The following is a 26640-nucleotide window of genomic DNA, read 5'->3' as shown; positions in this document are numbered from 1 at the left end:
TGGCCTCCAGAATTCTGACCTACACGCACCAACCATGCACCCACCCTCTGCATCATCCTCGGCTGCCAACTGACCATGAAATGACAAATCAATGCAGACACCTCCTCCTACTTTCACACACTTCACATGCTCTGCCGAATCTTCAGATGGATCCCAAACATCACCAGAAAGACAGTCACTCGGGCACTTGTCATCAGCTGCTTCGCCTATAGCAAAGCCCTCTACACTGGCATCTCTACCCAGCTCCTCCGAAGACTCCAAACCATACAGGACACAGCAGCCAGACTCACCCTGGACCTCCCCAAATGAACCTCCCCCCCCCCCCACCTGAAAAACCTCCTCTGGCTTCCCATTCAGAAGAGATGCCAGATTCTCACATATGCTTACAAAGCCCTCCACGATTTAGGACCTGTCTACATCAACCATCGACTGAACTTCCACCAAACCTATAGACACCTACCCTCCTCTTCACTCGCCCTCGCACACACGCCCTGCATTCATCACACCCGCATCGGGGTGTCTGCTTTTCCTACATCGGTACCAAGACATGGAACGACCTTCTCCTTCAGCTCCATTAAGCCCCCCTCGCTAGCTGACTTCAGAAACACTGAAGACTTGGCTCTTCGACGAAGATTCAGCACCCAGATACTCCTAGGGGTGTCAGTGCTGCGCTTTACAAATGCTGTAGGGTTGATTGACTGACATCTCAGCTTTCTTACATTTTATATGATCATAAACAACAAGTTACTTACCTTCGGTAATGATGTATCAGTAATAGACATAAGTAGTTATAGATTCCTTACCTTTAGAATTACCCCTAGCCGTCAGACTAGATCCGGAGACTTTTTCTTAAGTAGTACCCCTGAGCGTCAGCAGGTGGCGTCGGTCGACTCTATATCCGTCGTTGGCGTCATGGTCGTCGGAATGACGTTGCGGTGTCTACTTACAAGGTTGTATGATGGAACAACGCAGGGAAATGCATTTACAATGTATTTTTTAGCCCACATTTCTTTTTAGAACGCATCTGCTTCTATAATGCATGCTATTACCAGCCTGTGTGTGTGTGTATATATATATATATGTATATATATATATATGTATATATAAACATTTAATTGTGGGGGAGACCACCCACATCCCTCAATTTACCTTAAATGTATCAAATGCACAACTTGGTAAAAACCTCGTTCTACAGGCTGTTTCCCCAATTCTATGGCAGGACCAGAGGCTCGGATTCTGCTTTTCTCTTCCATTTTTATTGCTCAGCAGCCTTAAACAGTAAGATAAAGTAAAAGACAACAAATCCCATGAGGCATTTCAAAAACAAGAGACCATAGAGGCAGTCCTATACAAACAGAATCCGTGAAAAGCACTTCCTCTTTCTTCGCCGGTCAGCAGCCAGATAAGTGCCTTTCCTTGATTATGTGTATGTGTTGAGCATACTGGGTGGCATTGTGGATATAATTTAACGTGGCGGGTATCATTTAACACTTGTGCTATCAGCGCTTACTGTGTGACATTGCGGGTCTCCGCATTGCCCGCAAGGGTTCGGTGAGCCAGCGATCCGGAGAGTTTTCTTTCAGTAGCCATTTTGGATTTAGGCGAATGCGTGAGTTCATCGCGTCACTCAAGAGGCCGCTTATGTGGCCTTTCGCGCCCTGTCAGGCTCCTTCGTAGGCAGCTTTAAGGGGGTTCGGCCAGCGCGGTTGGGCTGTTCGGCCAGCGCGGTTGGGCTGTTCTGACAGCTCTTCGTGTCCTGTGATACGTCCTCACACTGTACGCGGTTGCTCTCACCCAGCGAGAGGGCGTGGCATGCGCACACTTGCCGAAGGTGGGAGGAGACGCTCCTCCACATTCCTGTCATTCCTCTGCGCGTGATGACAGATTCCTGCTGAAGAGCGGAGACAGTTTCCTCGCACCAGAGAGTGATTCAGTTAGTCATCGTAAGCTCTTCTTGGCTGTTCTTTCCTGTTAGGCCTGGCAGTTCTCGTAATTTTGTTCCAGTAGTGCAGTTTTCCCATGGAGCCTTGTACTTAGGTTGATTGTGCTTAACAAGCATTGGCACAACCAACTGCCCTCAAGGACAGTTTTTGTTTTTTTATTTTAAAATATAAACAAGCAAGGCAAAAAAAATGTTATACAAAGTACCAGTTCAAACGAGGAAGGAAAAGACAGTACAACAAAATCAGCAATCGGTATAAAGAAAGGGAGTAGTCAGAATGTGGGGTCAGGGGGAAAGTGGGACATCAGTGTTATCTACTACAGGCGGTGTACATATGTCCCCACGATAACTATTCCAAGGTCCCCACACTCTATGCCATTTCGGGGCCCGGGCCAAATACACCATTTTTTCCCGAACATACACCAGTCCATGTTTTCCTTCCATAATACGACTGTAGGAGGCCTCTGGGACCCCCACAACTGAGCAATATCTCGCTTGGCAATCATGGCCCCCAGGGTCGCCCATTGAGTCTGGGCTACATTATAATCCGTGGGTTCCCAGACATTTAACAAGCAGCGCCTGGCCTGCGGCAAGAGAACAACACCCGTCACTTCCTTCATTACCTCATGCACCCCGCTCCAGAAAGCAGCAACTTTATGACATTCCCAAATAATATGGAGAAATGTCCCTATCTGCCCACACCCCCGCTTGCACAGACCCTCCTCAGAAAAGCCCATTCGAACCAAACGGGGGCCCGTGACGTATATCCTATGGAGGATCTTAAGTTGTACCAGTCGGAGTCGAGCTGGAATCGCGACCTCCTTGGGAGAGGAGATCCCAGACTGCCAGTCCTCGTCATCTAACTCGAGGCCGTCACGGGTCCACAAGTCCCGAAGATGCAGTAGGAGGTTCGACCTATCGTTAATTAATTTTTTGCAGACAAGGGAGATAGCACTGTCAGGCACATGACCGTTCAACAATCTATCTTCAAGCGGGGACGACTCCGGAATTATCTCCCCCACTGGGAAAACTGACATCAAGGCATGGCGAACTTGAACATAGCGGAAGTACTCTGCGTCACCCACTTCAAACTCCGTCTTTAACATCTCAAACGATTACACCTGACCCTTAACCCAGAGGCCTCCCACCTTACTAATACCAATGAGGTCCCACTTATCGAAGCCCTTGGTCTTCCACAGTTTACCAAGCTTATCCGAGCCGAAAAGCGGGGTCATTAGAGTCAAGCGATCTTTCCATCCCATTGAACTAGTTGCGTCCTGCCACATACGTACTGCCGTCTTCGTCGGCCCCGACAAAGCCTTAACCACCGACTGAGTAGAGCGCCCTATAGTAATTACCCCCAGGCAACAGCAATCTATCCATAGCAAAAGCAGGGTTCAATTCAGGACCATACATACCATGATTAATGGCCCCCAATTGAGGCGCCCAATAATAACGTTTGATGTCAGGGAGAGCAATACCCCTGTCATACCACGGGAGCGTCAGTTTGGCAAGTGCAATACGAGGTCTACCGTCCCATATCAACTTCCTTTGAAGACCTTCAACTGCACAGAAATAGCTAGCAGGAACTATATCAAGAGTGCTCTGGAGAGCATAAAGAAAACGAGGCAGAGACATCATTTTAAAGAGGGCCGCACGACCAAGCGGCGAAAGCGGAAGCTTACGCCAACCCCCGACGTCCTGCTTCAATCTAGTCAAGGGTGGGAGAAGATTCCGTTCATACAGAGCCGCAGGGTCCAATGACACATAGATACAGAGATATTTAAACCCCGTCTGTGTCACCTGAATGGGACAGTTACGTGGAAGAAGAGGGACGTCACCAGAAAGAACGTATAGGTAGGATTTCGTCCAATTATTAATCAGGCCCGAGTTCCTACCAAAAGAGGTCAAAACATCGCACAGAACTATCAGTGACTTCCGGGGCGAGGTCAGATACAGTAAGATGTCATCTGCATAAAGCGAGATGCGATCTTCAAACTCAGAGGACCACTGAATACCCTTCATCGAGGGCTCCTACCGGATCCACGCAGCGAGGGGCTCGAGGGCTAGGGCAAACAGGAGCGGCGACAAGGGACAACCCTTACGAGTACCTTTCCCAAGACCAAATGGAATAGAGACACGACCATTCACAACAATTTGCGCGAGGGGGTCCTTATAGAGAAGCCGCACCCAGCCAATAAAACCAGGTCCAAACCCAAACTTAGCCAACACCGCCCATAAATATGGCCATTCCACGGTATCAAAAGCCATCGTGGCATCAAACGATGCCAAGATGGCCGGCTCACGCAACGTCGCAGCCCTCGCGAGAACGCCATGCAGACGCCTAAGATTCAGGGCAGTGTTTCTATGCGGGATAAAACCGGATTGATCCGGATGTCTCAGGGACAGTTTAAGTCATCCCAGAGATCTAGTACTTTCTTTTTTCCCCTATTGGGCATTTGATTAAAAAGTCGACTATGGCAGGTGAATTTCATACCTAGGAGGAGGCGGACCAGTCACTAATCCCCATTTACTTGGGGCTGGTGGATGCAATAAATGCATCACTGGAAAGGGTGGTTTCATCATCCCTCGAACCCCTGACCCGCCATATTATTGAACATACGGTCTGGCGCAGGGTGGTTTTTTCTACTGAGGGTGACTGGTCGGAGGCCTTTCCTCCCAATACTAGGGAGCCCACCAAGGGTAAGGGCAAGGCTAAAGCCCTGGATGAAGCTACCAAGGGTCGCATCTCACCTGACGCCGTTGAGAGGTTGCGCCAGGCTTACCTTACGAGACACCTGGAGGCTTTGGATCAGACTGAGGATTCCCAACTGGAGGGGACCCCCGAAGACGATTCCTGCCACCCTGTTGGGGAGAGGGAGGATGATTCAGATGCTCCTAGAGGAGTCTGATGAAGAACCGGGTCCGAGCAGACCTTGGCGTCCGGAAGGGGGCGCAAAATAATCCCGGTTGGAGGTATCTCACACTCAGGACTCGATAGATATCTCAGGTTTTCCGACCCGGAGGATACATACCACTCCCGCTCTGCGGACTGGATTCCCGCGCCCTTGGTGGCGTCATATGTTGCTAGCCGGATTCTGAAGCCGATGGACTAGGAGGTCCGAGGCTGCTTAAAAGGCGAATGTCCCCAGGCTTTCCTCCCTGGTAAGGTGGCGTGTACTCCTGAAATTGATGCCAAGATGGCCACCTTCATTGGCAAGTTTATTAAAGGACCCTAAAAAGGGTCTGGATTGATCCTGGCGTTCCCGCCAGGATAAGGTCCCGCTTACCAAGATCATGGATATGGCGGAGGATGCCAAAGAAACAGGGCACATGATAGATCCCGAGATCCTCTCAGGCTGGGCACAGAGCGCCAATTGTTTTCTGGGCAACGCCAATTGTGCATTATCGACGTTCGTTGCTCATTAAAATCGAATCAAGACTGGGCGAGCTAGCTTCTACCGAGGCCGGAGCTGTTACCAATGGGGGTCTTTTTGGAGAACCTTTTTTTAAAGCGTTATCAAGTTTTGTCAACATTTTTTCTTCGCTGGATAAAGCTCAACAGTCTATCAAAAAGGTGTTCAGCTAGCAGATTTTTGGAGGGGCCGGAAGAGGCAGGGGGCGCTCCTCCAGCGATCTGTATACCAACAACCCCCATAAGCTCCAGACTAAAAGATCCATGCAGTGGCAGGACCAGAAGAAGTTTGGCGGGTTCTATCCCTCAATAGGATGAGGCAAAGGCCGTGGGGGGAAAGGCTACCCCCGAGGAGCACACAACGCACCTGGTGGCCCCATCGGTAAGGCCTATCCCTTTTTTCCAACCAGAGGTGGGGGGAAGGTTGCAATGGTTTCGTCATAACTGGGCGGCAATTACAGGGGACGCTTGGGTGTTGCAAACGGTGGGGTATTTCCACATTGAGTGCCACGGGGTTCCCCAGCAACTCTCTTGTCCCAGACCACTGACCTTCTCTCACAAGAGTACCTATGGTAGTAAATGCGGAGGTTCGCAAACTCCTAAAGAAAAAGGCCTTGTCCAAACTTCTCTTCATCCCCACAGGTTCTTGAGCAATATCTTCCTTGGTGAAAAGAAAAACCAAGGGTTTCCGTCCCGTGATCAATCTCCAAGATTTCAATCAATGGGAGGTGTATCGCCACTTCACGATGGAGGGCATCCATCTTCTCAGAGACGTGTTACTCCCCAATGATTGGCTCGTACGGCTCGACCTAAAGGATGCCTACCTTACCATACCCATCTTTCCGCTCCACAGACTGTTCCTACAACTCCAGTGGGGCGGCCTCAGCTACAAGTATACGTGCCTGCCGTTCGGGCCTTCTTTAGCTCCTCTGTGTTTTACCAAGGTCTTACATCCAGCCATGGAATGGCTCCATGCGCAAGTGGTCCGGGTCATCGGGTACTTGGACGACATCCTTTTAATGCACCAGGAGAAACACACCCTGATATCGCAACTTTGTATGGCCCAGAACCTTCTGCAGAATCTGGGGTTCGTCTTGAACGATCAGAAATCGGTGTATACTCCAGCCCCCAAGAAAATTTTGGGGTTTGAGGTCGATACGGTCCGGCAGTGCCTCCGCTTACTCCAACAGAAAATACAATTGATACGCAGAGAACTTTGCCGGACTTTAGAGAGAGAGAGAGAGGTTCTTATAACGTCATTTAGCCTGGATCATTGTGCTTCTTTCCTACTCGATACAGGTGATCTTCCCAGTCCCATTGCATCATCGGGCTTTACAACGCTTGAAGATGCAGCATCTGCATTGCAGTCTCTCGTATTTGCAGGCGATTTCCCTCTCGCAAGAGGTGCGCAAGGAGCTCCTTTGGTGGCTCGAACACATGCAAGCCTGGAATGAGAGGGCCAAATTCGGATCAGCTCCAGACTTGGTGATCGAGTCAGACGCCAGTCGTCTTGGTTGGGGCGCCCACTGTGGAGACGTTAAAACAGGCGGGCATTGGTCCGAGCACGAGCAATCATTGCACATCAATTGCTTAGAGCTCCTGGCCGGACCCTTCGCGATTCGCAGCCTAGCGGCTGACAAGGTCTTGTGTGCCATCCTTCTAAAGATGGACAATATCTCGGCGGTACGATATATCAAATGTCTAGGGGCACTCCAAACTCTTGGCGGACTTGGCCAAAGAATTCTGAGAACATTGCCTGACTCACAATTTGTTGGTCACGACAGAATACCTCCCGGGTTCCCTCAACCAGACGGCTGACTTGTTTTCCAGGCAGCTACATGACTACAGTGCTTGTAAGCTGGATCTGGCCTTCTTCCGCAGGCTGATGGCTCGGTGGAGCCCGTGTCAAGTGTATCTTTTTGCATCATGTCTCAACTTTCAGATTCTTTGCTTCTTTAGCTGGCGCCCAGACCCTCTGGTGGAGGCGATGGATGCCATCTTACAGGATTGGACCCTGTTCCGTTGCTATGCCTTTCCCCCATTCACCATGATCTCCAGACTCACAGCTTTAATATGGAGGCGGAAGTAATTCTAGTGACACCACACTGGAGATCTCAAGTCTGGAACCAGTTCTTCTGGAACTTTCTATGGATTCTCCAATCCTACTTCCCCAGACACCTCTTCTCCTGACAGATGCTCAGGGCAACTTGCACCCTCTAGTTGGGAGGGCAGCCTTCATCTCATGGGCTGGAGGATTACAGAGGAAGTTGGAAGGTCCCGGGCCTTTCAGCAAGAGCTTTGACCCTTATCAGAAAGGCATGGGCAGAATCTATAGACAAGCGCTATTGATCCTCTTGGAAAAAGTAGTTTCGCTGGTGTGTGCGATAGGGTTTGGATCCTGTGGGGGCTGATGTGATTCACGTGGTAAACTATCAGAGTTAGTGGTTCAAGGCTTAGCCTACCGCTCAATTAATGCGAGTAGATCCGCCAACACCCCTTAGTTTGCAGGTTGCTGAGAGGCATATGCCTGTTGTTTCTCTTCGTCCAAAGTATTATACTTTGTCCAAAGTATTATTCTTTGTGGGATGTTAATAAGGTACTCCGTTTCGTGCAATCTTGGCAGGACAATCAATATCCTTCCCGTAAGGAACTGACAGGTAAGTTGGCGATGTTGCTCTGCCTGATCTCTTGTATGCGAGTATCAGATGTCCGAGCTTTGGAGGTATCGGCTCGCGTGTTCACACCGGATCGGGTCTCGATCATGGTCGCTTAGCGTACTAAGTCTAACACCAGACAGAGTGGTTAATTATCCGGCCATCCCAAGTTGTGTGTCATGCGATGCCTGAGGGCATATGAGATGACGATGTAGGAATACAGACCTCCCGGAATATCACAACTTTTTCTGACTCTCAGAAACCTTACAAAGCTGTGACAGCCACCACAATTGCCCGTTGGGTAAGGTGGGTGCTCCAGGAAGCAGGAGTCGATACCTTGGCTTTTGGAGCACATTCAGCAAGGGGAGCCATGGCGTTACATTTTTTTTTCCTTGGTGGGCACTTGGAGAACACCCTTAGAGCTGCAGATTGGTCCTCAAACTCCACCTTCAATAATGTTAGTTTTCACTGTTCCTTTTATTTCAGGATCGTATCAGAAACAAGAATATTAATGCACGTTGAATCTTGTGGTTAGCCAGAAGAAAGAGGAAGTGCTGTTCCCGGATTATGTTTATATGGGACTGCCTCTATGGTCACTTGTTTATGAAAACACTCATGGGATTTGTAGTCTTTTACTTTATCTTACTGTTTAAGGCTGCTGAGCAATAAAAATGGAAGAGAAAAGCATAATCCTCGCCTCCACGTCTTTAATAGAATTGAAACTTTCCTTCACGGTGGCTAGGAAATTTTATATTCAGTAATCCAGAGTGAAACCCCAGACTTCCACAGACATATTACAACCAAATTATGTTCCACTATTGCTCTTTCTCCAAGCGGAGAAAACACTGATTTAGATTGCAATTAGAATCTTTTCAAAATCTTTAATAGGGCAACGGACTGCTTCTATCATTCACAGATGAAGGATTTGGTAGAAATACTATCAACTTCAAATGAAGCAAGACCAGCACACAGGGATTTGAAAGGATCCTGGTGAACCCTATTCAAGGATTTGGCACAGCACCTGTTATAGCCTGGGAGAGTGCATGCAACAAATATGGTGACAGGAGAATGCTTTTCGATTCTGTGATTTTAACCCTGAATATACAAGCTTAACAGATATTTGCCAAGGATAGCTTTCATGTGATGGAAGAAGGCTCAAAGCTGAAAGGGAGAGGTCTCTACGGCAACATTAGATACTGGCTGACACATACATTTCCACTTACCTAATCTGGTCTTCAGAGGAGCCCATAATAAACCCTGTGTCCCCCGAGAATCTCCTTTCCCCATTCATAGCTAATCAGGGCAGAGTTGTGCGCAGGTCCTCCTTCAATGGACAGTCAAAGGGTACTGCCAGTGACACTATGAACTCCATTATGATGGACTAAAGCAGCATGTGGCAGATCACCCAAAACATATAAGGATAAAGAACAATCATGTGCTTGATAGACAAAAAAAACACAACCACAAAGTATGAGACTGAAAGCCATCAGGAAATGTCAAGGTACTGACCAGAGGGGTATCTGATAATTCCAACTGTCTAGAAAAAAGGAGAATTAAACGTTAGACAGGTCAGCATGAATGGGTCTGGGGCCACACAGGAGCAACATGAATGAATGGTCCGTTGGCCTCAAACATTTTACATGCTATTAGCACAGAATACTAACTAATGATAATTGTGGGAAATATACATCAATGGTCAGAGGAGTTTGCAACCATTATATTCTCATATTACTGACATCATTTGGAGATGTTGCAGGAAAAAAAAAACCTGGCAATCATGATTTTCGATAATACACATATACCACATTCCCACCAACATCAAGTACGCCTGTGAAGAAAGGGCATTTTCCCTATATTTCCAACTCTTGCTGAAGGCTGTTTGCTGCATCTCTATCACTAATGCCAATGAACCAGTGTTACAAAGATCACACAAATTTAGGACTTTACATATATATATTTTTCAAATAAAACCAAGAGACGTATTCTTTCTTTATTTACTGTGGCAGCCCAAACATAGAACCTTGCTGAATTACTACATTTGCCTGACATGACAAAAGCAGTGTATACTACGCTCTCCATATCACACTAACAAAGAAGAATGAGTTGCTACATTGTGGGCACTTTCATTGCTTAAACATGTGAATTTATATATATATTTTTCTGTAACGCAATAATACACTTCGGCTATTTCTAGGAATAATTCATGTATCAGATAAGGAATCCGTTGTTCATATAATATTATAGATTATCAGATGCGAGAACAATCAAGCCTTGATTTCATGTTTTCTTTTGTAAGAGGCCAAAGAAGGGAAACGTTTATAAATCCTAGGCATGTTCAAATTCAAAGAGAACAGTGAAATAGTTTTATATAAAGGCATTCAAAGTCCAAGTGGAAAGAGTACATTGTTGATTTTGTGCTTTCAAAGCATTTGTATTTGTTGCTTAACGCACAAATAATGATGGTGAGAGAGCTAGACCGTGACCTCTATGGCAGACAAGCAATGCTCTTATTTCTATACAAAAAGTGGTGAAGGAAAGGGGCTGTACATGATCGGTCCTTTACAAGGGTGTTTTGCCTTTAAAGAAACGTTTGCATCAAAAATGGTTCCTATCATACAGATGTCAGACCACAACAGTGAACAACAGTACTAGCCAACACGTAAAGCCGAAGGAGCCCAATTTTGAGGTTTAACATGAAATTTTTGAATCCGAAACAGATTCCTACAATTACTTAAAAATGTGCAAAACATAACTGTCATTTGTAACTAACAAACAATAAATATTCTGAAAAGCTCTGGCAAATAATTTTCTATTTTTAGAGATTTTATGAAATGTATTCAACCACACATAATACACACAAGTCCGCAAAGTTAAGAAAACGAACGTCTTCCTAGACAATTTTTGTGGCAGATTAGGCAAATCACAGATTTTGTTATTAACTATTCGTAAGACAGTATTCACTGTTACCGATTTCTGCTTCAGTTGGGAACACTTGATTAGAGTTCCCAATTAGATAAAATCGATGGAATTCGATATGAACGGTTTCAAACTAAGCATTGCTTTACAGTGACAGTTTTTTCAAATTACATTATATATATATCTACAATACAGGAAATGTATTGATAATTTGAGCTAGTTAAAAAAGCTTATTTTAGATCCCAAAAATAATTTTTAAAATGAGTCAGTGGCCCCTTCCAGGGAAACAGATTTTTGAGTTATCTGTGTTTGACAAAAGTCCTAGATTTCCGATTTGGGTGCCACAAACGCACACATTGCTTAAACTTCTGACAGAAGAAAATGAGGGACACTTAAGCCTGCTACTCATTCACATTTTTCTTAACTACATGGAATGTTGGCACAAAACAACAGCTGAGGTGAAAACATTTTCATGTTACACACAGATGCTTTCTGGGGTTCGAGACTAGACACACTCTAGCATGTATTCAATTATACAAATTTAGATTTTGATAAACAGGTTTCTAAATAATAACTAATAAAATAAAATGTTTGTTTTATTTGTAAATTATGTACACAATACATCTGTAATATGGTAAAACAGCCATCATTTGAAACTTAGGCTGTTGACTATATATTCTGTGGATGACACATTTTCTTTGCCCATGATGTGCAAACTAGCTTGGATTTAATAGGTTGGTATAAATGAGCTTACATCATGAACTGTCAAAGTCAACTTGTCACCAGCATGAACGTCTTCGGCAAAAGATCTGTTATTTTTGGGAGCATCTCACAATATTGGCTTAAAAACACTGCTAATAGAATTTTATTCATACGTAAATGTTGCAACACAAAACTGAAGAAAGTGCTTATGTTCAAAATGATAGTTTTGGTCAAAGATACAAACGTAAATGTTTTTACAAGTCCATCAGCAAAACTATATAAGTATTTTGAGATTACAAAATACTATCTGCTTTCAAAGCAGATCTAACAATCATCACAAATTTTTAGGATGTACTACTAATTTAATGTCAAATAGTAAAAGATAACCCTTCTAAATTGTTTTAAGAAGTGAGATTTACAGACACTACGGCTAAAAAAGCAACGATGGTAATTAGAAACGTAGGTGACAGCTTGAATGTGTACACTTAAATACAAAGGCTGATCATCTGATCCTAATACACAGATATTTCAACAGGAATAGAAAAAAAGGTTCCTCATGACCACAAAGCTAAGGGCCTTCAAAAGGACGATGGTAAAAGAAACAAAAAAAAGACACTATCTTTCTGTTAAGCGGGCCTATCTGAATTTGTATTTTATAGTGACTCAGGGAGAACAAGCAAATCAGAACTCTCAAAATAATCAATAACATAGGAGGGGGATATATGGTGACCAATAAAAATATATGTGGACAATCTCAATAACACTGAAAATATACTTTATGTTACCATGTTGCCTCATTTTAAAATTACTGTAAACTTGCATAAATTATTGGGAGCTTGGTCGACAATGAAAAGGTTTATACTTCTTAAATTTACTGAATTTTAAAGAAACATAACAATTCACAAATGTTGTGTGTACAAGTACATTTCCAAGATCAGCCAACTTAGAAAATCCAACCATTGCACATATTAAAGTCCCAAACCTATTGTGTAGGATTTTCATCAGGAGGTTTTGTTTCTTGTTCATCCTCCTCCTCCTCATCATCATCACAGTCCTCCTCGTCTGTTGGCTGATAAAGTTCCTCTTTTGTTATCATTTCAAAATCATTTCCATTTCCGCTACTGTGCTGGGAACCCTCATCCTCCCGCCTGTCACTATCCGTGTCTGACTGCCTCTCTCCAGCTGAGCCATCTGTCCCAGATCCTTCTCCTTCTGCTGCTTCTAACCTTTTCTCCTCCTCCTCCTCTCTTTTCTCGGTGTCAGACTTTTCTTCACCATCAGGTTTCTGTTGGTTTTTGGTCTCTGGTTTCTCTTCTTTCTTTAGGTCGGTTTTTGGTCCTTTGTATTCATGTGTGTACAGGGGTCTGAATGAGTCAATGAATCCCACATCTGCAGTCAGATTTGGCAAGAACCAGAAGTGATGCCGTCCTCCAGTTATGAGCCAAATTATGAGGAAGAGTATACATCGAGCTAAAAGGAATAAAATCCAAAGAAAAAGGAAATATGAATTTTTATGTAAAACTGCTAACATGATCAGACATATTAAAGGCCAATATACTTTGAAATCAAATAGGATTTACTCATTACACTGTCTCTTGTACTCCAAGTTCAATTTCTCCCTCCCTTTTGCCTGATAAAACGGGGCCTAGGCAGCAACGCAGCGGGTAACGTTTTGAACAGCAAAGAAAGAAAGTTGGCTAGTCGAGCTCAAGCACCCCATCTCCTCTTCCCCTACTCATATGCCAATCCTGTAGTAGGTTATCCACAAGAAAGGGGGTTTAGAACAATGAGGAGTGTAGTCACTACATTGAGTAGCTTCAATATGCTTTTTCATTCACAGTCAGCCTTTTTAGATTGATATACATTCTGCAAAAACAGATCACAAGGGGGATGCTCTTTCCAGTCAGATTTTCTTTACCTTACCACTACTTGGCAAACTCTAGCCCTGGCTTTACAACTTACAGTGCATAAACTCTTGAGGAAATATTTACTTTTGTTTTTTTTGTCAAAGTGCAAGCTTTGCAGAGAGGATCCATAGAAAAACCATTCACACTCAGTTTGCATTAACAGACTAAGCATGACTGTTCATGAAGAGTGAAGCTGCAAAACAGAATAGCATTTTAAAAGCCCCCTCCCCCGCCCCAGAGATCTACAGTTGCCATGGGTGCTTCCAAGGGTAGATTTACAGATGCAACAAAAGTATTTTCTTATTCCAAGTACAACTGTAATGCCCTCCTGAATTCAGGGTTAAGAGTGAGTGTTCTTTCAGTATCTGAAGTGAGACTCGGAATGTTGGAAGGAATATTCCCAGGTTCAAATAGTACAGTGACAAAGCCTTCATTAGACAAGGGTGAATTGAAGGACAATGTCTAAATAAAACACTGTCTATGGTTCTGCGTGAGAGACCTAGTGCAATTCTCTCTGCTCGTAGAAGTGACAGCATAAAAAAGCGGTCCTCATGTTGCCCATTTAATATCTGTGATTGTCATATTCTCAGATTGTATAAGCAGAATCAATTCACACCAATCAGGAAGGAGCACTCCAACTTTGTTACACAAGATAAGGAAATCGCTGAAATAGGTTTTAACAACTGCACTCTATAGAAGTCCTGGTTGAAAGAGTTTTCCAAAGCGAAAACACAAACCGGTCTTAGGTTTTATACTTGTTCCTGGTACATTGCTGGTTCAGAGGTAGACCCTGGAGGGCACAGTCCAAAGTTTTGGGAGCCAGATGATGAAACTCAGTGATTGACAGCAGAAATAAAACACAAGTCTCTCTTCCTGGAACGTGTACAGAGTCACCATAAATGCACATACTCTTAACTTCCCTCTGCACCTGATCAAGCTTTCAGGCGGAAGAAAAACAAATTGTGTTACAGTTACCAAAATCATGTGAACTCCTGGCTACCACATAATTTTGTTTGGCAATTTCAAGGTTAGTGGTAGGTATTTGGTGTGTTTACATTGACATGATCAGATACTAATTTGCTTGTCAGTGCGCTCCATCTGTACTCTGATGAATCAGATGTTATTAAAACATACTACTGTAGATCAAGAAAGGCAATGCTTAGTGGACAAGGAAAATTCCCACAAATGACTGGAAATCCAGAAGCAGAACTGGTGGAATAAAGCCCTTTTGAAGAAGGCCTTCCCAGCAAGTTATCCCGGTTCTTTTGTTAACCCTTTCGGTGGCGCCGTGCTGATGATAGAGCGGTTCCGTCATGGCCCGCCCGACGCGCCTGCGCGGCGCTGATTTCGCACCTGTGTGGCGCGTTCTATTAAGCGGGCGGGGCCATGACGGAACCACTCCGTCATGAGCACAGCTCAACCGCGGCTGGTGACGGAGCGGTTCCGTCACCAGCATGAACGCGCCGCGCGGCCCCCGGCCCCCTTAGCGCTGCGGCAGAATACCCGCCGCAGCGATGAGGTTAAATGTATGTAAGAAGAAGACACAGTTTTACTTGGCTAGAAAACAAACCTGGGTTGAACAGCAAACCTCAGAATATTTCTGAGACTCCCTGATACACCTCAGCAAAGAAAGAACTATCAATTCTAACCTCAAATGAGTAGCTACCACTATATGTCTAATAAAAATGTGTTGGGGAAAGCCAGGATAAGAATCACAAATGCTTAGTGTTACTATAATGCGGAGGAATAGGTTTTGTGAATACTAGACTACAGCACATAGTCAACCCTCCCCTATTTGGATAGAAGAGAGAAGGGTGAATGACAACCATTGTTTTGAAAGTCGATTTCAGGATAAAACGGTCTCAAGAAGTGAAGGTCAAAGATGGTGTGAATGCCTACACCCTGTTGGTCTACTGTAAAGAGTATAAATAAAATATCTGGAACATATGCTTCTGCAGTATATTTAGTATGGCTAATGAAGTTCTCTATCTATTTTAAAAATCTGTTACAAAATTGTTAAAGGGATGGAAAAGATCAGGTATAGGATGTTGAAAAAGTCTGAAACCTGGTACAATTATAGGGTACTAAAGTTAAGACTGGAAAAAATAGATATTATTTGCGAATTTGAGAAGATGACTAGCTTATCAATTTTCGAACAAACTTCCTTTTAAGAAGATGGCAAAGATTTCACAAACATCTCACCATATCTGTAAATTGCATCTCGAAAGGGACTACTTGCTTCGGACAGCAGAAACCACACTGGACTGAGCTCGAAAATTGATATTTACCTGTCCATAGCTGCACTGCATGTGTTACTTATTTCAAAGTAATAACACTCAAAAAACTAATCATACTTCAAGGTGTATCTATTAATCCAAGCACATAATCATGAAGAGGGTCTGAGGATTTATATATATATTCTTGTTGGGAGTATAGAGACCAGCACTTCTCTTTTTAATGAAGAAGGCTTTACCTCTGAGTCGCAGATTACAATAAAAGAGTTGCACTTGAATGAGGAATAAGAGGAGTATTACTCAGTACTCTCCTAATTCAGATGTTTTTTGGAGGGGAACTGGATGAGGTGACCCAGTAGTTTGTGGTCTTAAAATAGATACACCAAAAGGGCTCAGGTGCGTGCACCTAAACCAGTGTAGGCTTTTGCAGCATTTGGAGCCAGGAGTAGGAGAGCTGGAGGCACATACTCTATAATGGTGCAGCAACAAGATCACAGACTTAAAAAAGGCAATAGAGGTAGTCTGTTCCTTTCGACTGAATGGCTATGGAATCATAAAGACTCAGGAATCCTTACAACCTGGAATTGCAGTTAGCTTCCCTCCGATAGCACATGCTCATCACAGATTCAAAGTGAGAAGCCCATCAACACTTCATATCCTAGGGTGTGTATAGTCAACTTCCAAGTCATTTCTTTTTAGTCTTCCTCATGTTGCCTTCCTGAAAAGGACCAAACTGGGCAGGTGCTCTTCAATTAGGGCAAGCCCTAGGGGGTGTGTGTGTCTTGGGGGGGGGGAGGCTTGGTGGTTCGTTGAAAGCAATTAGCAGAGTTGTTACACTTATTTAAGTTCACTGGACTGGGAACAGGAGTGTGATGTAAGTTGAAATGAAATGCTGCACACTGATCTCTGGGAATTGCTGCTGCTGGTGTTTGTGAGCCAACATTTATCTAGTACTATGAAAGGACATGAGTATGTGAATGAACGAACGCACGTACGTAAGTAGGGGCATGATCTAGTAAATTGAATCTGGAAATTAATTATGAAAAGGGTTTATAAAATGCATTTTGCTAATCAATTTGGATAAGGATAAGTACATTGTTATAAAGGATTTAGAAAAAGAATAAATCAAAAAATGAATTGCCAAATTGTATTATGTGGCATAGATCACATTGATGATTAACATATTAGAAGAAATAAAAATTGAGTGGCAGTTTCTTTGTGCTAGGATTGTCTTATTACCATTCTCCCGAACCTGAAAATACCTATTGGGGTTCACTTGATTATATTTATAGTGCCTAAAGTGGTTACAATTGACAGATTTGTGAGTGAGCAAATACATGGTGGAACTTTCTGCTGGGTCCAGACTAAAGCTCTTCATCGTAGCAATGGGAAAACACCAGGTGGATACGTTCTAGGCTGCTTTTAACAGTGCTGGTAGCAAGTTTATAAACGTAAGAAGCCTGCTATCTATAATGAAGTCAGAAATAAGATCCCAGTTTACATGCTAGTTAATAAAGGTCAGATTCCAAAAATACCTCAAGTCTTCATTCATACTGGCATTCAATTAAAAACACCTAACAATGTTCCAAACACTTATTTATGATTTAGTCACCTGAATTTTTTCAGATGAGGCTACATCATATTTAAAAAAAAACAAGTATAGGCAATGGCAATATATCAGGCTTAAGCCCGAAAGACTCTTAAGCAGGGGTGGGTGAAATTTTAATTCCGCAGGCAAAATTGGAAGAATTTAGTAATTAAACGTTACTCTTGTAACACAGGCGGAATTAATGAGCACTGCTACGGATGCCTCTTTTTTTAGGTCGAGCCTGGGCAGCGCATACGCTGCTCTGTGAGGCAAGCTGTATTTGAGTATGGCTTGAAGCTCTGCTCATATTTTTCATTGGCTTGTGTCATTGTCCTTTGTAAATGCTGGCTTCTGATTCGTTAATAGGCTTGTTAGTCCCTACTTAGTAACACATTGTCTTCATTTGTAACCTTCCATGAGGACTGACACTTTTACTTCTGTTGTTACACAGTATGTCTTATTTAGTCTGTAAGCACTATTTTCTTTCATGAGTTTCTCGTACTGCAGGCACAACATGCTTTACTGCAACATTCAGCGGCAATGCTCGCTTTCACTTTCCAAGCAGCTCGGGACCCTTTTTAGCTTTTTCTTAGTGGTAGTCAGTTTTTCCTAATTCACGTGGTTTCAGCCTACTTGTGAAACCCATTGGGGATTCCCAGAAAGCTATACATTTCAAAAAGTAGATGTAATTCTGAATTCAGTAAGGAGTCATTTGTACAGATTTCTGAAGGCGTTCCCAAAGAAACTGTTGAAATAAAAAATGAAAATGAGCAGAAGCAAAAGCAGCCACGTGTACAACGTTATCTGTTATTTCCGATCATGATGGCAGATTTACAAAAACTATATACCTTTATGTCCGACAGACCATTTCGGTCACGTGGCTATATAGGGTTTGTAGGTTCTTCAAAAGCATACGATACTCAAGGCCAACAACTGAATTCGACCACACAATGATTTTTCATTGTGTACTTGCGATATGTCCATTAATATGAGGAAATATTAGAAAGAAAAATGGGTATGCAGGTAACCCATGCATTTCTGAAATATATACAAAATACTGAGTTTAGGGAAAGTAGTTATTTGTACACTTCCGTCTTTGTGCTTACCCATACTATCATGGAAAATACACAGCATTTTGCAAAATGACTTCTTTCTAACACACTGGCTTTCATTTGAGAGCCACAATGCAGTCAAATCCAATTGGTAATAACAAATGTTCTACTACTTGTTTCTACAGGTCTCCCAATAAACATGGTACCCCAATTGTGTGTCTGTCTTGTGCTTGTGACATTAAATGCCCAAAATGTGACCTGGAGACTTTACATTGCACCAAGCAAAATCAATACTTTTTTTTTTGCGAAATGTGGGTAGCTGCAGATTTTGGGCATTGCTTAGCCGACACCAAGAGAAACCTACCAAAACCAGACATTTCTGAAAACTAGACAAAAGGTGGAGTCCAACGTGGTGCCACTAGTGAGGATTCCCATTTACTCTGGTTTGACGCATCCTTTCACAAGAACTGGACCCAGTCAGTGGGGTATTGTTTTTATCAATACAAGTGGGGGAAATGCCTGGTGGTAGTAATTCTGTGGATCCATGTGGATTCTGAAAGTTTACGTCACTGATATGCAAAGAAAATGGGTGATTTTAGGCAATGCTTGAGGTTTGCTGGCCTCACGTAAGTAGATGGTGTGGGGGCAGATTGGGGGCAAACCTGCAACCTGCTCCCAGTGGAGGCAGAAAGAGTGATGTACCCTTTTTGGGGTATGGGCATAGCTGTGAGAATGGTGGGACACACGTACCCCTTCTTTTTTTGTTTAATCTAGTGTCTGGTGGGATTTCTCTCAACCTTAAAGGGACAGTGCTTTTTAGGAGTGTCCATGCCTATGGGATATTCTTCGCCAGGAAGTGTTTTAAGGCAGTACATCTGCTACATTTCAACCCATTTTTTATTTGAAAATAGTGCGTTTTAACATTATTTATTTTGCTTAAAAGAAAAAAAATCCAATACAGATGTCTTTATATAGACATTATTGGTTTTCTTTGGAATTTTTTTAAATTCCAGTTTAAAAGCCATTCGTGTCCTGCAAGTTGCCAGACATAGTAAGGGGGCTATTCACAAGGGTAAGTTACACTTGTGAGTAATTTACACATGTAGGTTTGCTAGTACACCTGTAGTAAATTTACTACTATGGGCCAGTCCCAAAATCAGAGTGTAAAGTTACTACAAGGTTTAGCCTTACACGTCTCCACCCCTGAAAAAGAGGGAGTAGTCAAATTTACAAATGTAAAGTTACCACTGCCAAAATTTCAGTTATTATAAGTCCAGCACCACAAATGGCCAACCACTGATACTTTAACACTCTTTAATAGAAAATAATGGAGGTAGGTACTAAAAATAAAAACCCCATAGGTAATAATGTTAACTTAAAATATTTAAAATAGTTAAAATATGAATAGGTATCATTTAATGTTAAAAATAATGTAAGTTTGTATCAAAATATTATTAAATTAGTTTTAGTTAATTCTATATATCACGTTTAATACCTCCTTTAGGAGGTAATTGTTTTTAAAGTAAACTTCATTTTTTTTTTATTATCTTTATTGGAGTTTTCTCATTTTATGCAAGAAGAACAGAACACAAATATCAACAGAAAAAAAGCATTTCATCACAAAAAGACAGAGGTCATATCTATGCAAAAAATAACATCGTGGAGTAACATTATTCAGATTCAGGTGAAGAAAAAGAACAAACCAACAAGAGAAAATTTATCATATATCCCCAATAAAATATAAGAGCAAGCTAGATAAAGCAACCAGAAAGAGCCATATAGTTAATCCAGCCCCCTTGAATCCAGTGCATTAACGGTGCCCAGATCTTAATACCCGAAGCTCTTTTTTTCCGGCCCTTCGTTCTATATATGGCAGATTCTATATTGTATGTAGCTAAAAGGCGGGCTTCTCCATGTGTCAAAGGCCGGGGGAACTGGATTGATCCAATCTTGCGTAATGCATGCCCGTATCAATGCCATACAGATAAATAGTAGATTTTTTTTTCTCTTCTGCTAAGGTGTCGGAGGTTACCCCTATTAGAACTAATTCCCCTGTCAATATAACTGTCGAACCAAACAGTACTGCCAAAAACTTCTAAATTGCAGAAAAAATAGAGTTAATTGAGGACAAAGAAAAAACATATGTAGTGCATCAGCTGAAAAAGCCCCACATCTACTGCACGATGTGCCCGCAGTCGTCCCCTATTTGGAAATTTTTGAATGCGTATAATATAAATCAAATATGGCCATATAATGCTGTGAGTGTGATCTGCCAGTGATCAGAATACTGTTCGCCAGAGCAATTGATTCCTCTAGATGAATAACATCCCTAACCACCTTTTCAGCCCATTTCTTTTCATGAGCCTCTATATCATCTGGGCAAGAAGAAATAAGCAAATTATAATAATGCCCAATCGATTTTTTACTAAACATGCTCTCAATAAGAGGAATCCTCCGTAAACCTTAGGTGTACAGTTGCGCTCTGCAACTGTACACCTAAGGTATTGAAAAAACTGTGGATTTGTAAATACTTAAAATAATCATTACTTGTTAAATTATATTTGCCTTGAAGATCCACAAAAGACACCAACTGATCATTCTGCCACAGATCACCCACATAATGAATTCCACAATTGCGCCATCTATTCATAACGTGATCTTGAAAAATCGGGGGAAGAGTGCCTGATGCTGAAAAAGGTGTGTACAACGAAATTCTCTGAATACCTAATTGACGCTATATTATTCTCCATACCCCGTATGCTGCTATCAAGGTCTTAAACTTAGTTTTGTTGAAGTAACTAGGCTCTATGATTTTAATCAAGCATCCACGTACTCTTCTCCTAATGCAAATTCATATATTGATGGTGAATGGCTCACTGGGATCCGTGCCTTTTCCCCAATTATCAGTGGGCTAATAAACTGTAATGCAAATGCCAGATAATAATACAAGAAATGCGCAATACCCCAGCCTCCCCTAGATTTTGGGAGTATCATCTTTTTATATGCCCTTCACTGGCGTTTATATACCTACAAGAATCTGGCGGCCATCCTTTCTAATTGTTTAAAACAACTGAGGGGAAATTCGAGAGGGATAGCTCTACACATATATAAAAACTTGGGGAGTATCATCATTTTTAGAACATTAACCCGCCCATATAAGGATAGGTGAAGATGATCTATACGCTCAAGCAATGAATTTGCTTTTTTCAAAACGGTATTTAAATTGAACTCTGGGATAACAGACACTGGAGATGTAATTTTGATACCCAAATATGTGGCTACGGACACTGTTTTAATCTGAGCCGGCGGATTCTGACCAACAAATAATATTTGAGTTTTTAAAATGTTCAGTTTGTATCCTGAGAAGGCTCCAAACTAGATTGATATATTAAGGAGATGGGAAGCGAACAGCGAGATGCACTATGCTTCTCTCTCCATCATCTATAGGGGCTTTTCAGTCCCTTTGCCTTTTTTGGGTGGGGTTCAGGGTGGTTGTGGGTGGGGAGAGGGGGGGCACTAGAGGGGGGTGGGGGTGGAATGGTGGTGGGGCAAGTAAGGACAGAACTGTTTGTTTTAACATAAGCATTTGCTGTAATTTGCTTAGTAAATATTTTTCTGCTGTGAGGACGTAGTGGTTAATAGAGTGAAAGCTTCTGTTTTTGATCTACTGTTTATTAATCAGTCAAAATATCAACGTGGGTAAATTAAGGATATGCTCATGGAATATCTGCGGACTTAACAACAGGAAAAAAAGAGGGATATGCTCACAGATAATTCAGAGCATGAGGATAGATATATTATGTTTACAGGAAACACATTTGACATGGAATGATAGACGATCGCTTAACGATTTAGGTATGCAAGTATTGGGGTGTACTCGTCAAGGCACTACCACAAGGGGAGTGGCAATCCTGATGAAGAGGAGTGGGGTGCTGTAAACGTACTAAAACTGATCAAGATGGTAGGTGGGTAATAATTGAAATCTGTATAGTGGGTAATGTCTGGGCCATCTGCTCGATTTATGGCCCAAATCTGGATGATCCAGAAATGCTGAATTTTCTTAACAGATTTAGCTGGCTGTCCTGCTCCCTTAATACTATGCGGAAATTTCAATATTCATCTCGAGGGATACTTTGATATAAGGAGTGATCTGACATATGCTGGCTCAAAGAAGAAGATCTATAAAGCTATAAGAGGTCTAGTAAAGGAATTAAAGTAAACTTCAGAAAAATAATTTTAATTCAAAATAAATTACTTAAATTTGTAATTGCAAAATTAAGCAATGTTGTAGCATTTGTTTTTCTTTAGTTATATATTTAAAAGGAACACAAAAATACATAAATATATAAAAATGAATTTACTTCATCAAAAAATATTTTTACACATTTTTCAAGCTTATAAAGATTTTTACTTTACCCTGTAGTTTACACTAAGAAGGAGAACTACCTCTGGTAAAATATAGGGAACTTTTCCCTATTCTTTACCATACCATGCTCTCTGCCCTTGACTGCGGAGTCTATTACATTTGCGTAACATACATAATCCTATTAGTGGTTGGGTAAGAAAGTAAGTAAAAAAAGATGCTTTATTGTAACACTGTTTGCAGCTTTTATTGCTGTAGATCACATGATGTCCACTCCCCTGCCACCTATTGTTGCGCACAACCATTAAAATTTGTCTTATTTGGAGTTTGACTGCATTGCCACACCGCTCTAACATTTCACTAGGAGCCATGCTTCAGTTTGGTGGTAGTAACTGTGAATGAGTGTTAATCTGCAAAAGGTAACTGTTCATGCTTCCATGTACCCGGGGAGGTAGGAAGGTTGCATGAGAATCTACAACACTTCAAGAAAAACAAGTATTACAGTTTAGAAATCTTTTTGGTGTACTTCTTTTTCTTTCGCAGCATGATTATCCACAGTGACAGTAATGATTTCTGAAGACCTGGAGGGAAACCCATGTGGTAGCTTTGTAAATGTTTGCGACTACAATGTCTAGAAATGGCACTGGGGCTCCCATTCTGAATGAGCACAAGGTATGCATGAGCGTGGGCAAACCATTGTTGACAGATCATATAGTCACTAAGTAATGTCAACTTTTGAGATTCGATTGGCCTGATGAGGTGGATCCGGAAAATTACAAGCAGTGCTCCTGTGCACCACTAGGTGGCACAGTGCGACTCCACATCAATGCTATTCTGCTCCAAAAGTGATGAATGGAGCTGCACACCCATGCGAGCTGATGTCAGTTCTTTTCATAAACTCTTCCCTCCCTCAGACACAGAGCCTATAAGCAGATGAAATAAACCAGTGTTCAGATTTCTAGCTCAGAAACCTTTTAGATAGAAAAGCCCATACTACAGATATTTTGTTTTTGGGGATGGGGCGGGTAATAGGTAAATTGCCTTTCATGTGGCCTTGGGGTCGCTCAAAACAAGGAAACCCTGCCAAACCCAAACTTTTTTTAAACTATAGAGACCTAGGAAAACGCAGCAAGTTGCGTTGCTGGAAAAAGACTGCCAGATTTCCATACCAGAAATGGCATGCAAACATCAAATATTGTTTAAAAAAAATCCTCCTATTTGTCTAAGGGGAAACGCCAGAATGTGCTGTCCACAGTGAATGTCCTATCAACCTGCATTGCTACGCTCCTCCTGATAAAACAGTATCCCAAATTGTGATTTATCATATCGCCCAGCAGCAGAAGCAGCTGTAAATGTGGCTATGCCAACTGCTATTTGGAGTTGCTTTCTTTTCCAGATATGTGTTATATGTAATGGCTGCAGTGTTTTGCCTAGAAGAAGGAAACCTATCACCCTCACAAGTATCTGAAATCTGAAGACTATATACCGAGGAGATTCTAAGAAGATGAAATTTGCAACACTTGACCAGTTTCCTCATCCATAAGGCCTTCTAACCATCAAATATTGGTAAAAATCTGAATTTCCTCACATTACATAAAAGTGGAAGAGGCTTTCAATGTCACTTAATACCAACACGCGCACCTGCATTTCACATGATAAAAAAGTTACCCCAGGAACAGGGCATTTAGTGTTGTATGGTTTTTTTTAGCCTCTTTTCACGCAAATTTAGCAAGGAGTATGTCTGTATATTAGTGACCTGGGATGTTTAAACACCCAGTATAACCTACCAAAGGAAACCTTTCTTTTAAACTTAAAGAGGCCCTCGACAATTTAAGGAGGACTCTACATGGATCACACAAACTTTTTGGCCTCATACTGCCCTGCAAATGTTGAACTCCGGCTAAACAGGCAATATTTCCTCACATGTTAGTAATGTACAATGCCAACATTTGCTGTCAACAACAAATGTAGTAAAGGTCTGCTCGCCTCCATTTCTTCTAATAAAAAAAAATTAACAGTCAAGAGAAACAAGAAAAAAAAACGGTGATTATGAAAGTCCATTTCGCAAGGGTACTGCATTGAAACGATAGCAGCTTTGTGCTGTTCCTTCCTCATACCATAAGAACATCGACAAATGTGTGCAGCAGTTAAAAAAAATAATCTGAGAAATCACGAGGCATAACTCTGATCACTGGTAGCTCATTCTGCAGCTTTCACCATATCAATGAAAGGAAGGATTTTCTATCAAGTTTTACATTTACATTAGTTTTACATTAGCACTACATTCTGAGTAAGAAAATCTGGCATGCTCCGTGCAAGTGAATCCTCCCTGGATCTGCTCAGTATCTGGTGAAAGAAATCATTTTCTCGTAAATTAAAGCACTTAATTCTCTTAAATTTAGGAGACAAAATCCACACCCTACATCAAGCGGGTACATACAGGTGGGCACTCCTTATGTGCGTATTCAGGATCCATTTAACATTGAACAGATATCGCAGTATGTACATTTATGGGGTTTCTTGTTCACAATCATTGTCCTTCGAAGACGTGGGCACTTTACAGCACCAGAAGCGGAGGGTTACTCAAGTTGCCAGAACAGTGCATGGACCAAGTCTTTAGCATGTAAGTAGAGCAGCAAATAAAGATACCAACAGTCAAGAACTAACTCTATTGACATACAGTTCAAGAATCATAGACAGGACATAAGGCCTATCCACTCACTGGCTTAAGGTGAACGGAGACAAAGTTAAGTAAATCCGCTAATGCTGACGTATGACGTATTTATCTTACTACATTAATACATTACCAAGGAAATCGATTTTCCTGCACCATCCATTAATAGCAGCTCCAGCCCGAAACAGCATACATCCCAACGTCTTGATAAAATACGTATGATTTAATCATAGCTAACAAGGTTACTAAAAGAACAAATGCTTACCAACAGCAAGGAGGAGAATGCTGGCTACAAAACATCCAGCACCAACACTAAGGTAGTAAACACCGACTCGCATTTCAGGAGGCCAGAGTGGGAAGAGGGTTGCAGCTATCACAGCAATCACTAAAATACAAAACCATGGAAGATTAGTGTGAGGCAAGAATGTGGCATAATGCAAGCACTATTTATGTGCACATGAAACATTACCTTCATGTTTACACCTCTTTAAGTAACATTCTGTTTACTAATCTAAATGCAGAACTTAAAAAAACTGAATATAAAAATGTTTTGTACAAAGCACTTTCTACTGGGGTTTAGCATTTTAATTAGGATGTAAATCATAGATGTTACTATTATCAAACTTAATGCGACTCAATGTATCGTCCTGAAATTGGTGAAGGGCTGAGAAGACCCTGTCAGGAATCAATACTGTAAGCTGAAGTCAGAAGTGAACATTTAGCCCAGCAGGATGTTAACCCCTTCACTGCGGCGGCTATTCCGCCGCAGTGCTAAGGGGGCGGGGCGGCCGCGCGGCGGGCGCATGCTGGTGACAGAACCGCTCCGTCACCAGCCGCGGTTGCGCTGTGCTCATGACGGAGCGGTTCCGTCACAGCCCCGCCCACTCAATGGAACGCTCAGCGCAGGCGCGGAATCCGCGCCGCGCAGGTGTGCCGAGCGGGCCGCGACGGAACCGCTCCGTCATCAGCACAGCGCGACCGCAGCTGATGACAGAGTGGTTCCGTCACCAGCAGGGGAGGGGAGGGGTTAAACTAGTAGGCTCTAAATAATGCTGTGCACTTTATCTCCACATACAAACTATCTTAGAGATGCCATCGGTCTGAAAGAGTTGGCATCACTTACTGTAGGTTTTTAAGCTATGAGAGAACATCCATTATCAGTGTTCTTGTAAATTAATGATCATAGTTGTTTT

The 26640-nt window shown here is 42.4% G+C and overlaps 1 protein-coding gene across 1 annotated transcript in view; it reads right to left on the bottom strand.

The window, feature by feature from the left end:
- Nucleotides 1–9991: 9991 nt before the first annotated feature.
- SEC62 (SEC62 preprotein translocation factor) overlaps nt 9992–26640 on the bottom strand; it is a 135985-nt gene continuing 119336 nt past the window's right edge. Inside the window, exons 7-8 of the mRNA XM_078666083.1 lie at nt 25713–25832; nt 9992–13099 (exon numbers count right to left, since the gene is read on the bottom strand). Of these exons, the coding sequence (XP_078522209.1) occupies nt 12612–13099; nt 25713–25832 (608 nt within the window). The 3' untranslated portion in view covers nt 9992–12611. The remainder of the gene's footprint in view (nt 13100–25712; nt 25833–26640) is intronic.

This window comes from Lissotriton helveticus, chromosome 11 (assembly GCF_964261635.1).
Source record: "Lissotriton helveticus chromosome 11, aLisHel1.1, whole genome shotgun sequence".
Classification (NCBI taxonomy): domain Eukaryota; kingdom Metazoa; phylum Chordata; class Amphibia; order Caudata; family Salamandridae; genus Lissotriton; species Lissotriton helveticus.
This window is presented reverse-complemented; position numbering and strand designations above follow the sequence as displayed.